General features: G+C 44.4%; 1 protein-coding gene across 13 annotated transcripts in view; it reads right to left on the bottom strand.

The window, feature by feature from the left end:
• GBF1 (golgi brefeldin A resistant guanine nucleotide exchange factor 1) overlaps window positions 1-15,260 on the bottom strand; it is a 127,759-nt gene extending 112,499 nt beyond the window's left edge. For 11 of the 13 annotated variants that reach the window (XM_059661211.1, XM_059661214.1, XM_059661213.1 and 8 more), the window contains exons 1-3: window positions 15,002-15,259; window positions 5,795-5,900; window positions 3,856-3,922 (exon numbers count right to left, since the gene is read on the bottom strand). In XM_059661211.1, the coding sequence (XP_059517194.1) occupies window positions 3,856-3,922; window positions 5,795-5,890 (163 nt within the window). In that variant the 5' untranslated portion in view covers window positions 5,891-5,900; window positions 15,002-15,259. Of the gene's footprint in view, window positions 1-3,855; window positions 3,923-5,794; window positions 5,901-14,508; window positions 14,764-15,001 lie in introns of all 13 variants that reach the window. The other 2 variants (XM_059661212.1, XM_059661223.1) reach the window with 2 other exon arrangements.
• Between the last annotated feature and the right edge of the window lie 519 nt (window positions 15,261-15,779).

Here is a 15,779-nt window from a genome sequence, read left to right as displayed (position 1 = left end):
GGAAAATGCAAATAGAAAGCCTTCTTATAAAAGGAGATCAAGCCCTGCCCTAACCGGTTTGGCTCAGTGGATAGAGCGTCAGCCTGCGGATTGAAGGGTCCCAGGTTCAATTCCAGTCAAGGGCATGTACCTTGGTTGCGGGCACATCCCCAGAAGGAGGTGTGCAGGAAGCAGCTGATCGATGTTTCTCTCTCATCAATGTTTCTCTCTATCCCTCTCCCTTCCTCTCTGTAAAAAATCAATAAAATATATTTTTTTTTTAAAAGAGAGACCAAGCTCAAATCAGTTCATGAATTAAACTGAGTGGACGTCCTAGAATTCCTGCCATATTTACTCCAATCTAAGTGGTACACCATTTCCAGTCACATGGCAAGGGCAGTCTCTTTAGTTTCTCTCTCCAAGTTCAAAGCCCTTTCCCAGCCTCCTACCATCAACAGGCTTCCAAGAAAGCAGTCCTCCTGACACTGCCAATCAAAAAAATCTGTTCGTTTCAGTAAAAGAAACAAGAAATTGGTCATGGGTTGCAGAGTCCAGGACCACAGAGGCAGCTCACCCATAAACCTGCTCCTAGAAGCCAACACTGTGTGGGGAGTCAGAACCAATCAGAAGACCATGAAATGCCCTACTTTGGATCCACTCTATCATTTTTCTCAAGCAGGTAATAAGCTAAAACCCAAGAATAACAGGGCAACCTTGGCTGGCATCATTTCAAAATTTGCTACATCTGTTAGCCTCTAGAAAGTACTAGCACTTTTTGTCTTCGTCTGGAAGAAAGCTTGGTAACACCCAAGTATGTTCCTAGTACCACAGACAGAATTGGCTCCTCAGCACATTCTGGTTTTATTAGTATCAAAGAGCAGAAAATATGGATTCCTAACCCAAGGATGTAAGAAAGTTAGGCAGCAGAATGAACTTTGGTAGCTCTAACATGGTCTAGAGCAGGGGTTCTGGAGGTCTGCAGACCACTGTTGGTCTGTGAGGTCCGAAAGGTTAGCGATCCCTGGTCTAGAGACCCCAAGTCCTGGACTTTACCATTCACCACAGTTATGATTTCTGAGCTGAAGTCTCAGGATATGTCAGGATAGTGAAAACAAGTACAGAATATGGACTGGATCGCAAGCAGGATATGTGGCTGTCGGGATAGCAGCACCACCTCAGCTCCTCAATGCCCAGAGTGCCCAAAGGGCCTGCCTACAAGGCTATTCCAATCTGCCATTTTAGAGTGTTCCCAACCAATACCATGCTGTGTTATAAAATGTTGGCCAAATGTTTCCAAATATATTCACTTGTTTAATCCTTTTAACATCTCTTAGAAAGATAGTACTCTGCACTCTTACCCACCAAAAAGAGTGGTAAATATCTACTCTTTCTTATTGGGATATGTAAGCTTTATCTGTTCAGTAAAAAAAAAAAAAAAAAAAAAAAAAAGACAGAAAGAAAAATCTGTGAAGGCAGTCAATTCTTTCTAAAGCATCAAAGTCACTTACAGTACAGGCCATAAAATAAGAATCTACTACCTAGTTGCAACATTCACCCTGCTAACTAGCTAACAACTACCTCCTCTATACTTGATCCTTCTTGGCTAACATTTCCAATAGTTTCAATAAAGTGGAATTTGCTCCTTTAAAGAAAACATTGTAGGGAATCCTTAGATAACATTAGCCCATGTTTAGGAAAAGTAAAAAGGAAATGGAAATTTTCTCCAGATATTCTTCTAAATTCCTCATAAAAGGAGAAAATGTATTTGTTTATTGTTATGTAATTTGCAAAAGCCTAAAAATGATTTCAGTTGTGATCTTAGATATGTTACTAGCTGTCCATCCCTGCAATAGTTCTTTTCAAGGATATACATTGCAAAAGTCCTTTACAGTCAAGAGTAACACAGATCTGAGGCTTTCCCTTATATCTTTATCACCCCCCTTGAAAAACCCAAAGGTGTTGAGTCTTGCCTCCCCCACCCAAAACACATGCCCACAGCCCCTCCCCCCTGCCGGCCCTACCTGATGGGCCCCCATTGGGACAGGCTGGCCAGACCCCACCCATGCATGAATTCGTGCACCAGGCCTCTAGTACAAATATAAGGCACTTCCTTTCCTCAAAAAACTGAAAATGGAACTCCCATTTGACCCTGTGATCCCACTTCTAGGAATATATCCCAAGAAACCAGAAACACCAATCAGAAAGAATATATGCACCCCTATGTTCATAGCAGCACAATTCACCATAGCTAAGATCTGGAAACAGCCTTAAGTGCCCATCAGTAGATGAATGGATTAGAAAACTGTGGTACATCTACACGATGGAATACTATGCTGCTCTAAAAAGGAAGGAACTCTTACCATTTGCAACAGCATGGATGGAACTGGAGAGCATTACGCTAAGTGAAATAAGCCAGTCAATGAAGAAAAAATACCACATGATCTCACTCATTCGTGGATAATAGAGACCATTATAAACTTTTGAACAATAATAGATACAGAGGCAGAGCTGCCTCAAACAGATTGTCCAACTGCAGCGGGAAGGCCGGGGAGGGTTGGGGGGCAGGAGGTAGGGGGTAAGAGATCAACCAAAGGACTTGTATGCATGCATATAAGCATAACCAATGGACATAGGACACTGGGGGATAGGGGAGGCTAGGGGGCTGTCTAGGGCAGGGGGGGGGTGGAAATGGACACATATGTAATACCCTTTGTAATACTTTAAGCAATAAAAAATAAATAAAAGAAAAAAAAAACAAATATAAGGCACTTCCTGTGTACATTCTCCTCTAATTGCATGAACAGAAGCAATATAGAACAGGACACTAAACCAGAAATCAGGGGCCAGAATCAAGAATTCTAGTTTTGACTCTATCTTTTAAGATTAGTGTGACCTCAGCTAAATCACCTAAAATGTCTCTGGGTTTCAACTTCATTCATAAAATGGGACAATATATGCCATGCCTCCCCTACAGGGTTATGTAAAAGTTCAATAAGGAAATAAACATGAAAATGGATTGAAAAATTCTAAATATATAAATATTACATAAACTTATTATCATTAGGGAAACATGGTGGAAAAAAAGGAAAAAAAGATTCTGGAACACACGAAGATTGAAAGATCTGTATTGCAGAGAGCTAAGGCCCTAATAGCAACAATGACTTTCTATAACAGAAAGGTTTTTTGTTTTTTTTAATATATTTTATTGAATTTTTTTTTTTTTTTTTTTTTTTTTACAGAGAGGAAGGGAGAGGGATAAAGATACATCGATCAGCTGCCTCCTGCACACCCCCTACTGGGGATGGGCCTGCAACCAAGGTACATGCCCTTGACCGGAATCAAAACTGGACCCTTCAGTCCGCAGGACGACACTCTATCTACTGAGCCAAACTAGTTAGGGCAACAGAAAGGTTTTGTTGCAAATATTAAAAACTTTATTTGTGCCACAAACTTCCTACCTTATGGCATGCATAAGGTAGACAAAGAAAGTAGTTCAAACCAAAAATAACTTACTTATTACTCACACAATGAAGGAAGCCTATAATTGTATGAATGCTGATTCCCCACTAAAGAGGGATGTCCTTTTAGGAACTCAAGGAAAAGGATCAGCAATACAATAAACCAGGGGCAATCTATACCCATGACTCAAACCTGGCTTGCAACCTGTTTTTTTAAAGAAAATTTGATTTATTACTCATTCACTTAAGTATTATCTATGTCTGCTTCCAAGCTACCAATGGCAGAATTGAGTAGTTACTATGGCCTGTAAAGCCCAAAATATTTACTTTTCAGAAAAAGTTTTTCCATCCCTGCAGTAAATCAAACACATGTCTTTTTTACCAAGATAAATAGTCTTACATAGATGTGAGGACTTACCGGTTATGCTGTTTAGAACCTCCTTTAGATGACTGAAACTATGCAGCAGAGGATCCCGTTCTTCATCCTGCAACAAACAGGTGCGGTTATTTTTTAAATCATTGTTGGACACAAAGGAAAAAGGAAACAAAGGATAGATCAAGGGCTTTCTTTGAATCCAACCAGAAAATCCAGTAAGTTTTTATTCTCAGGAAAAGAAAGTTAGTATACATTTTTCCAGTTCCTTAATCTCTTAATTCATAGAGGTCCTCTGGGCTTACCTAAAATAGTAAATCCTAAAGTATTAATCTACACCATGACCACAGCACTCAAGCTACCATAGATTGCCAGGTCTTTTATATTTGCTATGGTCTGAATGTTGGTGTCCCCTCAAAACTTACATGTTGCCCGGCCAGCATGGCGCAGTAGTTGAGTGTTGACCTATGAACCAGGAGGTCACGGTTCGATTCCCAGTCAGGGCACATGCCCGGGTTGCGGGCTAGATCCCCAGGAGGCAGCCGATCAATGATTCTCTCTCATCATTGTTTCTATCTCTCTCCCTCTCCCTTCCTCTCTGAAATTTAAATATATACATATATACATCTATACGTATATACATATATACATATATGCATATATATACACACACACACACACACACACACACACACATATATATATTTGTAACTTACATGTTGAAATACTAATGCCCAATGTGATAGAATCAGGAGGTGGGGGTCTTAAAAAGGTGGATGAGTAGGTCATGAGGGCAGAGCCCACGTGAATGGAATTAATGGCCTATAATAGAGTCCCAAAAGAGCTCTCTTGCTCCTTCCACCATATGAGGACACAATAAGAAGTCAGAGACCCAGAAGAAGACCCTCATATGACCATGCTGGCATCATGATCTCAGACTTCCAGGCTCCAGAACTGTGAGAAATAAATTTCTGTTGTTTATAAGCTACCCAGTTTGTGGTATTTTGTTATAGCATCCCAAACAGACTAAGATATATGTATTATTCTCTCTCTTCTTCTTCATATTCATTATATAATCGCACATGCTCATTTCAAAGACATTCCTGACTCCATTCTCACTTCTAAAACAACCTATTTTTATAAATGAGCATGAGAAATTTCCAAACACCAAGTTGAAAATGTCTAAACTGTTTTTACAATTGGGGTAAAAAATTGTTTTATACAACTGTACAAAAATATACTTAAACATATGTATACAACAAAGAAAGCCAGCTTTATAACAGGTAAATTTCTTATTCATCTGATTGGCAAGATATGGCCTGCTCTATGTATAGAAGCTTGATGAATTCTCAAAGAATTCTATCACCAAGCCATACTCCACGTATCTATAACTAAACTAATTAAATAAATGTGATAAGCCTAGAAGATAAGGAATCTGACATTTTTAGGCATTTTAAAGAAGTCGCAAGTACTACCTTAAGTTATTTACAAAATAGTTAGAAGAATGGTATCATCTTTTAAGCACCAGAGAAAAAAAGGCAGCCTGTAAATTTGACATTAGCTGGAATAAAACACAAAGTCCTTGATATCAAGAACAACTCTGAGCCCTGGCTGGTTTATCTCAGTGATTAGAGCATTAGCCCTCAGACCTGAGAGTCTCAGGTTTGATTCCCGGTCAAGGGCACGTATCTCGGTTGCAGGTTCGATCCCAGGCCCCTGTTGAGGCTCATTCAGGAAGCAACCAATTGATATATCTCTCTGACTTCGATGTTTCTATCTCTCTCTCTCTCTCCCTCCCTTCCACTCTCCAAAAAAAATCATTGGGGGAAAAAATATATCCTCTGGTGAGGATTTAAAAAAAAAGAACAACAACTCTGAATTCCTACTATCCCCATTATTACTGGCAAATTGATTACTGTTTTAACTATGCACAGATCCCTAACAGCAAATCAGTGACCAAGCTTTCTGCCCATTCCCCACTTACCAATGGAATATGGGTGCTCCATCGGGCATTCCGTTTGATGGCCCCAACCACAATGTTAATCTCCCCTTGAATGATGTAAATATTCTTATCCACCATCCTGGCAAACCTACCAAAACAGTTAAGAAAAAAGTATAGTTAATATTTGCTTACCCAGAGCATGTCCATGCTTAAATCAGTACTTGGTAAGATTAGAATTATAATTTAACTTTTAAATACCAAGATTTCTGGAAGTACAAGATACAATAATTCAAAACGCATCAATCCAGCCCTGGCTGGTGTGGTTCAGTAGGTTGAATGTCAGCCTGTGCACAAAAAGGTTGCAGGTTCAATTCCTGCTCAGGTCACATGCCAGTGTTGCAGGCTCGATCCACAATAGGGGTGTGTGCAGGAGGCAGCCAATTGATGTTTCTCTCTCACATCGATGTTTCTTTCTTTGCCTTCCTCTCTCTCTAAACTCAATTAAAACTTTTTTTTAAAGCATCAATCCTGCCCAGCTGGCATGGCTCAGTGGTTGAGCTTCAACCCAAGAACCAAGAAATCACTGGCTCGATCCCAAGGAGGCGGCGTGCATGAGGCAGCCAATAGATGGTGTTGCTCTATCATCAATGTTTTTATTGTTCTATCCCTTCCTCTCTCTCTAAAAATCAATTTTAAAAAAAGCATCAATCCAGAAAATTTCTCAAAGGTCCCTCAACAATCTCTAGCAAGCATGTAAAGTTCTTCAAAGGTGGGGTGGGGGCTCAATGTAGGGGGGAAAATGGGAGGAAATGGGAGACATCTGTAATACTAACAATAAAAAAAAATCTCTCCTATGAGGCCTTTAGATATGCAGATATATCTGTGTTTCTAGTTTATTAAAGATTAGAGGCCCGGTGCACAAAAACTTGTGCACTCGGGGGAAAGGGGGGGTCCCTCAGCCTGGCCTGTGCCCTCTCACAGTCCGGGACCCCTCGGGAGATAACAACCTGCTGGTTTAGGCCAGCTCCCGGGTGGCAGAGGGCAGGCCCAATCCCTAGGTGCAGCCCCTGGTTGGGCTCAGAGCAGGGCCGATTGGGGAGTTGGGGCGCCGCCCCCTGTCATGCACAGAGCAGGGGGATCGGGAAGTTGTGATGCCACCCTCAGTCACGCTCAGGGTAGGGCCAATTGGGGGGTTGGGGCACCGTCCCCTGTCACAATCAAGGCAGGGTCGATGGGGAGGTTGCGGCACCACCCCGTCACGCACAGAGCAGGGCCAATCAGGGGGGTTGGGGCTCTGTACCCTGTCACGCACAGAGCAGGGCCAATCAGGGGGTTGGGGCGCTGCCCCCGGTCACTCACAGAGCAGGGCCCATCAGGGGGGTTGGGGCTCTGTACCCTTTCACGCACAGAGCAGGGCCAATCAGGGGGTTGGGGCGCTGCCCCCTGTCACGCACAGAGCAGGGCCCATCAGGGGGTTGGGGCGCCGCCCTCTATCACCCACAGAGCAGGGCCGATCAGGGGGTTGGGGCGCCACCACTCTCACACTCAGGGCAGGGCCGATGGGGAGGTTATGACTCTACCCCGTCACACACAGAGCAGGGCCCGTGGGGGGGGCGGGGGAGGGGGGTTGGGGCGCCGCACCCTGTAACACACAGAGCAGGGCCGATCAGGGGGTTGGGGCACTGCACCCTGTCACACACAGAGCCGCAGGGCGATCAGGGGGTTGGGGAGCTCCCCCCTATCAGGCACAGAGCAGGGCTGATCAGGGGGTTGGGGCACCTTCCCCTGTCACGAACAGAGCAGGGTGGATAGGGAGGTTGTGGCCCCGCCCCCTGTCACACCCAGAGCCGCAGGGCAATCAGGGGGTTTGGGCGCTGCCCCCTGTCACGCTGATCCCGGTGCCAGGAGGCCTCAAGGCTCTGCTGATCCCGGTGCTGGGAGGCATATTACCCTTTTACTATATAGGGTAGAGGCCTGGTGCATGGGTGGGTGCCAGCTGGTTTGCCCTGAAGGGTGTCCTGGATCAGGGTGGGGGTCCCCACTGGGGTGCCTGGCCAGCCTGGGTGAGGGGATGATAGCTGTTTACAGCTGGTCACACATCCTTCAAGGTGGGGGTCCCCACTGGGGTGCCTGGCCAGTCTGGGTGAGGGGCTGAGGGCTGTTTTCAGGCTGGGGGTGACTGAAGCCCCCAACCGCTCCTTTTTTTCTTTTTTTTTCTTTTTATTCTGGGCCAGCTTTAGCTTTGAGGCTTGGCTCCAGCTCTTAGGCCTCCGCTGCTGAAAGTGGGTTCCTAGCCTTTGCTTACAATGTTGTGATCCTGCTGGCTGAAGCCCGGGTGACTAAAGCAGGTTTCTGGGGTTTTGTTTAGCTTCTATATTTGTTACATAGTTGCTTAGAGTTGCAGCTCAGAGGCCTGCAGTGGCAGGCGGGGAACGTTGGAGTCCTCCGTCACTGAAGCAAGCAAGCCTCATGTTAGTTTCAAGCTGCCTGACTGCCGGCCGCCATCTTGGCTGGCAGTTAATTTGCATATTGCCCTGATTAGCCAATGGGAAGGGTAGCGGTCGTACGCCAATTACCATGTTTCTCTTTTATTAGATAGATACTAGAGGCCCAGTGCATGACATTCATGCATGGGAGGGGAGGGTCCCTCAGCCCAGCCTGTGCCCTCTCGCAGTCCTGGACCCCTCAGGGGATGTCCGCCTGCCAGCTTAGGCCCACTCCCCAAGGGGTCCTTAGCACTACTGTGGAGGCAGGAGAGGTTGCCACCACTGCTGCTGCGGTCCCCACCATGAACCCAGCTTCTGGCTGAGCAGCGCTCCCCCTGTGGGAGCGCGCTGACCACCAGGGGGCAGCCCCTGAGTTGATCATCTGCTCCCTGGTGGTCAGTGCGTGTCATAGCAACCAGTCGTTCCACCGTTCAGTCTATTTGCATATCAGCCTTTTATTATATAGGGAACTTCAGATCTTCCCATTGTTCTTTATTTTATCCACTCAATAAAATAATAATGAAGGTTCAAGTTAAAAAAAAAAAAAAGAATGAAGTCTCGCCCAGCTGGTATGGCTCAGTGGATTAAACATCAACCTATGAACCAGGAGGTCATAGTTTGATTCCCAGTCAGGGCATGGTGCAGGTTTCGGACTCCACCCCCAGTGAGGGTTGTGTAGGAGGCAGTCAATCAATTATTCTCTCTCATCATTGATGTTTCTATCTCTCTCCCTCTCCCTTCCTCTCTCTGAAGTCAATAAAAAACATATTTTTTAAAAAAATAAAATTAAAATATGCAGTATTTAACACATAGTAAGATATAAAGAGTAACATAATGGTCAGTATCCAGAGTAAGAATTGCACAACTGAAGTCTCTATGTGTCCTCCCTAATCATATCCTACTCTCTTTCACCCATAGGTCCCACTATTCTAAATCTGAAGTTTATTAAACTTTTTATGCTGTTTTATACTTTTACTTCATTGTATCCTTAAACAATGGGTAGTATTATTCTGCATAGTTATACTTTATATAACTAATATATTGTATATTCTGCAATTTCCCCTTAAAACATTATGTTTCTGAGTCATCCATGTTGTTAAATAATTTAAAGGATCAATAAAGATAAAACCTCTAGTATCCCTCCTTCCTCAAATTATTTAGGCAAGATGAGTATGCTCTACATCTCTCAAAGGATTTTTAAATTTATTTGTATTGATTTTACATAGAGAGTGAGTGAGGATAAGAGAGAAACATTGATCAGCTGCCTCCCGCACTGATCAATGGTTGCAGGGACTGAGCCTGCAACCTGGGAATCGATCTGAGGACTTTCTGGTGCAGGGACGATGCTCAACCAACTAAGCCACACCAGCCAGGGTCTCTGGAAGGATTCTTAAGAAACTGCTAACAGCAGCTGCCTCCAGAAAAAAGGACTGGAAACTGTAGAACAGGGTTGATAGGAAGACTTACTTTTTTCTGTATGTTAATTTGCACCTTTTGAATTTTGTGTCACATACATATATTGCCTATTACCTATTTTTTTTTAATTAACTGATTTTTTAAATGAGTAGGCTCTTTATAAAAGTAGTTGTGCCCAGCTGGTGTGGCTCAGTGGTTGAGCATCAACCCAGGAACCAAGAGGAGCACTAATGATGTAGAGCGTACAAGGCTTCCAGAGCTGGCCAAGGAACACACCATAGTTGTGCTTTATTGGTACGTATCCTTAAACAATAGATAGTATTATTCTGCATAGTTATACTTTATATAACTAATAAAGTTGTGCTTTATTGAAAGTGACCAAGAATTACTGTACTAGTAAACAATTACTGGGCTCAAGAAATTTACTCAAAGGGTGGAGGTAAGAGAAAGTCAAACCAGGAAAAAGACTGGTGCCCTGACAGGACACGACTGGAAAATCCTCCCAAACCTGATAATCAGGTGACCAATGTACCTCAGCTCTACCGTGGCACCTCCTCCCTCTGGAGGTTCTGAGTTTATCCCAAGAACTATACCCAAGACAAGCAACTGAGATATGTCCAAAGCTGTTCAAAGATGTCCCTTCTGCCAGGTAAGAGATGAAAAATAAAATAAGGCTTCTCTCACTCATCCTTAAACAACGTAGGGCATCCAAAGTATAAGGGTGACAGCTGGCAGAGTAGGACCAAGATAAAAAGTTAGTCCGTGTGATTATATAAAGAGAACCACAGTCTCATAAGGCCTGCCCATCTTGTGTATCAGGGGTAATCATCCACTATCATAAGGCAGAATCCATATTTTGTTCACCTGCAGAGGTTTACAAAAAATTAACTATTGCCAACAATTTCAAACCCAATGATCTGAAGTTCTAGTTTCTTCTGAAAGACAGAAAACTTAGCATACTATGCCCACATTCCAGTATACTACAGTCCCCACTACATCCTAATACATTCCCACCTGGCTCACTTCACTCATTTACATTTACCTGCTTGATACTCAGTCATTTGAGTTTGTAATCCCTGTTTTCTATAACGGCAACAAATCATTACCTCCACGATCATTTCCACTACAAGTGGGACTCCAAATCCCCACACTATTATATTTTCATTTAATTAAACAATCACTATTGGACATACTAACAGAAAAGAACAATAACAGCTAAATAGCTGCCAATTACATTTACATAGCTCTTCCAGCCTGAGGGTAAAATGAACCTTTCCTTCTCCTCCAACTCAACTCCACCCTTATCCCAACAACAGAATCATTCTATTCTGTCACACTGAACCACAGGGACAGACTGATCAATCATTACAAGTGGCATATAAAAGCTAGGATAATCCTTCCAATTCTTACTGTATACTAGTAAGTTAGTGGGTCTCCTCAAAAGCAGGAGCTGTGCCCTGACCGGTTTGGCTCAGTGGATAGAGTGTCAGCCTGCGGACTGAAAGGTCCCAGGTTCGATTCTGGTCAAGGGCATGTACCTTGGTTGCGGGTACATCCCCAGTAGGGGGTGTGCAAGAGGCAGCTGATAGATGTTTCCCTCTCATGGATGTTTCTAACTCTCTCTCCCTTCCTCTCTGTAAAAAAATCAATAAAATATATTTTTTTTAAAAAAAAAAGAGCAGGAACTGTGTCTTTTTCCACTCTTGCTGCCCACAGTAGCCAGTCTCTAAGTATCCTATCAATGAAGTTATTATCTAAAAGTGGCAGTCATTCTGCCTTCTGGAACATAGGAAAGTGCAATAGTAGAGAAACTCTGAGAACTACAAGTTCAACTTATATTGGTGCCCAGCTACACATGAGAAGTAAAGGGTGTCTCAAAATTCACGCAAGAAGTAATTTTGATAGAAAACACAGGTTTATAATTAAAAATTGTAAATTTTTTATTGATTCATAAAGTATACAGTATAGGGTTATGTATGGAATAGCATATCGGGTAAATGGCCTCCACGGCTTTGCTGGCACATACGCACTCTTTTGTGGAAATTTTCCATGACCGTTTTGCATAAATGTGGCTGAATTTCGATGAGACTCATTTTCATCTGGATGGCTTGGTTAATCGACAAAATTGTCGCATTTGGGGTTCAGAAAATCCACGAGTGATTGTTGAGAAACAAATGCATCCACAACGTGTCACTGTTTGGTGCGGATTTTGGGCTGGAGGCATCATCGGACAAATCTTCTTCGAAAATGCCGCTGCTCAGGCAATAACAAAAGAGTGCGTATGTGCCAGCAAAGCCGTGGAGGCCAGTTACCCGATATGCTATTCCATACATAACCCTATACTGTATACTTTATGAATCAATAAAAAATTTACAATTTTTAATTATAAACCTGTGTTCTCTATCAAAATTACTTCTTGTGTGAATTTTGGGACACCCTTTATCTACAACCTGAGTTTCTGCTGTGTCAATGAGCATCACTGTAAAGATTAGAACATATAATCTACATTTAAGAATGAGCTCAGCCGCCCTGGCCAGTTTGGCTCAGTGGATAGAGCATCGGCCTGCGGACTGAGGGGTCCCAGGTCAAGGACATGTACCTTGGTTGCAGGACACATCCACAGTAGGGGGTGTGTAAGAGGCAGCTGATGGATGTTTCTCTCTCATTGATGTTTCTAACTCTCTATCCTTCTCCCTTCCTCTCTATAAAAAAATCAATAAAATATATATTAAAAAATTTTTAAAAAAGAATGAGCTCAGTCCTAGCTGATTTGGCTCAGTGGATAGAGCGCTGGCCTGCAGACTGAAGGGTTCCGGGTTCTATTCCGGTCAGGGGCACATGCCCGGGTTGTGGGCTTGATGCCCAGAGAGCAGCATGCAGGAGGCAGCCAATCAATGATTCTTTCATCATTGATGTTTCTCTCTCTCTCCTTCTCCTTTCCTCTCTGAAATCAATAAAAATATATTTAAAAAAAAAAAAAAAAGAATGAGCTCAAACATGTCTTGAAAGAAGCACAAATTTTCTGATTTTGGGTGGGGGCAAGGAATGAAAACGATTCCTATCTAGAAAATGACTTTTTAAGTACAGAAAGGGAAAATCTTTGATGCCCAGGTCATCTCCAGGCCCAACTGAAAAGATGCTGGATTGGTCACACTATCTTCCGAAGACTAGATTGCCTATTATGCAAAGCATATGAACTCAACAGCACTCAACAGGGCATATCAACCCAGAGGAGCAAGGCAGGCCCATCAAACCTAGGTACTTCCAGTGCTATGTCATTTTGTTAGCCACTTTCAATTACTTTTTTTTTTTAATTCTGCAACTTAGATCATAAAATTAAAATGCAATTATTGCCTGTACCATTTCCTTCCCACTTATTTTAAATCAATCAATGTTATCCCAACACACACACAATTTCAGGAGGGCAGAGGGCTTTAGGTAGAAACGGTTTAGTCACTCTAGATTCTAGATAGTTTCCCTTCTAATACAATGAGATTTTGACTTTCCTTGTCACTACTACCTCACCATGCAAAAGTCCCAACTGCCAGGACCAGAACCATGCCACAATTTAGGATTATATACTAAAACTAATACTAGGGGCTCTGGCTGGGTAGCTCAGCTGGTTAGAGTGTTGTCCCAGTACACCAAGGTTGCAGGTTCGATCCCCAATCAGGACACATACAAGGAACAACCAATGAATACATAAATAAGTGGAACAACAAATTGATGTTTCTCTCTCTCTCTCAAATCAATAAACTAAATATATATGGATATATATAAACTAATACACGGTACAGATAACATTTATTGAGTGTCCACTACATGCTGAAAGGCATTAGATTGATACTACTTATCCCTGCTACATGTTCTAACCAGGTCACTGCACATACTAGCATATGGTACTGCTTTTAAGAAGTGCACCGAACAGAGCAATCCCAAAATTGCCCTTTCCATTTGTATCCTCCACAGAGCCCAGAGGAGTGCCTTGTGTACCTGAATTAAAGGAATACAAATTTCTATGTTGTTTATTTAAAAACACTGTAAGGGGGGAGGGGGACTTAAGTAATACAACAATAAAGATTTTTTAAAAAAAGAAATAAATAAATAAATAAAAATACTGTCTTCACTATTCCTCATTTCGAACGGCACTCTTTACCCTTGGGGAACTTTAGGGTTTACAATACAGAAATTTATCAAATGTCATCACAGTGCCATGAACCACTCTTTGGGTCATGTTCCATCATTCACTCTACTGTTCTGACCCTACACTTGAGGGAGATGGAAACATCAATGATGAGAGGGAATCATTGATCCATCGGGTGCCTCCTGCACGGACCCCCCTCCGTGCCACCCCCCTCCCCGGGGAACGAGGCCGAAACCCGGGCATGTGCCCTTGACCAAAGTCGAACCCGGGACCCTTGAGTCCGAAGTCGGATGCTCCACTCAGCCAAACCGGCCAGGGCTTGACCCTACACTTTTAAATTGGCTGAACATCTCTCATGACTCATTTTACCCACTAAAAATAATAGGCCAAAAGTACTAAATAACTTCACCAGTCCTCAAGCCCCTCTCTGTTTTCAGCCAAAGATGTCATAAAAGAGTGGCTTCTTTGTGATTGTACCTCCTCTCTTTAGGACAAGTGAAGAGACGACCTGGGGAGAAAATGCCAACCAAAAACATAACACCAGGAGAGAATATCTGTGCAACAGCTTGCGTCAAGGCAGAAACCAGCTCAGAAGATAAAACCACAGCTCCAGACCCAGAATGGCAATCGCGCTGCCCTCTACGAGGAAAGCCTCTCCCGGCAGGTCCTCACACGGCTGGCCTCAGTCCTTCCACACCTCTCCTCCCCACCTGGGTCTGCTGCACTAGTTCATGATCCAGCATCCATAAAGCCGAAGGGCTGTGAACGGGGGTCCCACGGAAGTGGACACTGTGCACGATCTGAAGAGGTTTTCCTGTCGAAGGTCTCAGGATCAACCCTAGGCACAATGTTCCTTAGGTCTGCTTTCAGCTCTGGAGGAATGGGCTCTTTAGGATGCAGAAAGCTCCGGAAGAGCGGACCTAAAGGCTAGGTTAAGCCTGGGAACACCGGAAGGATGCGGGCACCTGCAAGGGCTCCCAAGTCAGAACCGGAGTCGCCCCTCCGGCGGCCAGGGCCTGACCTTTGCCCCCTGCCTTCCTCCCAGGTGCCTTCCACAGCAATCTCCCCCTCGTCTTATTTCTGCCCCTGTGCGCTTACTCCACCCGCGGCTCGTCCAAGTGAGGGCCCTCCTCCCCTTACTCCCTATCGCGATGTCAGGGCGGCCTGCACACCCCTGGAACTCTAAGAAGAGACTTCGCTGACCTGTCAGCGGATCCAAAATGGCGGGGCCTAGTCCCAGGACCGGCAGCCGCTGCTCATGTCCAGCCCGGGCCTCGAAGGCGTCTCCGAGCGGCTCTCCCGACTCTGGAGGCAGATGGGGGAAGGGAAGTAGCCCTTTTCCTGGCAGTTGAGGCCGCAATCAGGGACCACACAGCGGCCGGGAAGAGTCGGCCGGAACGGGCGGTGGAGCCGGCTACCCGGCCTGTCAGCGCACTGACGTGGTAACTAGCCTCAGACTAGCCCGCTGCCTGGTAACTGCGCGAGCCCTGACGCGCACAGCCAATCATAACTTTGCACCGTGAAAAGTGGCATCCCAGCTACCCAATCCAAGAAAGGAAATTGTCTTCGAGAGATGGGTTGCGCCTAAGGAGGAGAGAGTAAAAGGGAAAGAAAAGGGTAGGTAAGGGACAACCAACGGATATTAGGACTCTCTGAGTGACAGTAATAAAGGCCAATAAAAAGGGAGAAATTGTGCTGGGCGGTTGGAGAGGTGGAGCTAGCTAGAGTTCGGTTGCAGTGCGCTTGGAAGTGTTTGCTGGGCATTATGGGGAGGAAAGCTTAACATTTGTTGGAAAGGGGGCGGGGTTCGTTTTGAGAGCTTGAGCGAACGACTCTGCTCCCTCCTCCCTGTCCCACCCCGGCCACTCCCAATCAAAATCAGCTGGACCAAAACCGTGCCCCTTAAGAGGACACTTGGGGCCCTAGCCGGTTTGCTCAGTGTACAGAGCATCGGCCTGAGGCCTGAAGGGTCCCGGGTTCG

Source organism: Myotis daubentonii, chromosome 13 (genome assembly GCF_963259705.1).
Source record: "Myotis daubentonii chromosome 13, mMyoDau2.1, whole genome shotgun sequence".
Classification (NCBI taxonomy): Eukaryota; Metazoa; Chordata; class Mammalia; order Chiroptera; family Vespertilionidae; genus Myotis; species Myotis daubentonii.
Note: the sequence above shows the minus strand (reverse complement) of the source record. Positions and strands in the feature narration are given on the sequence as shown.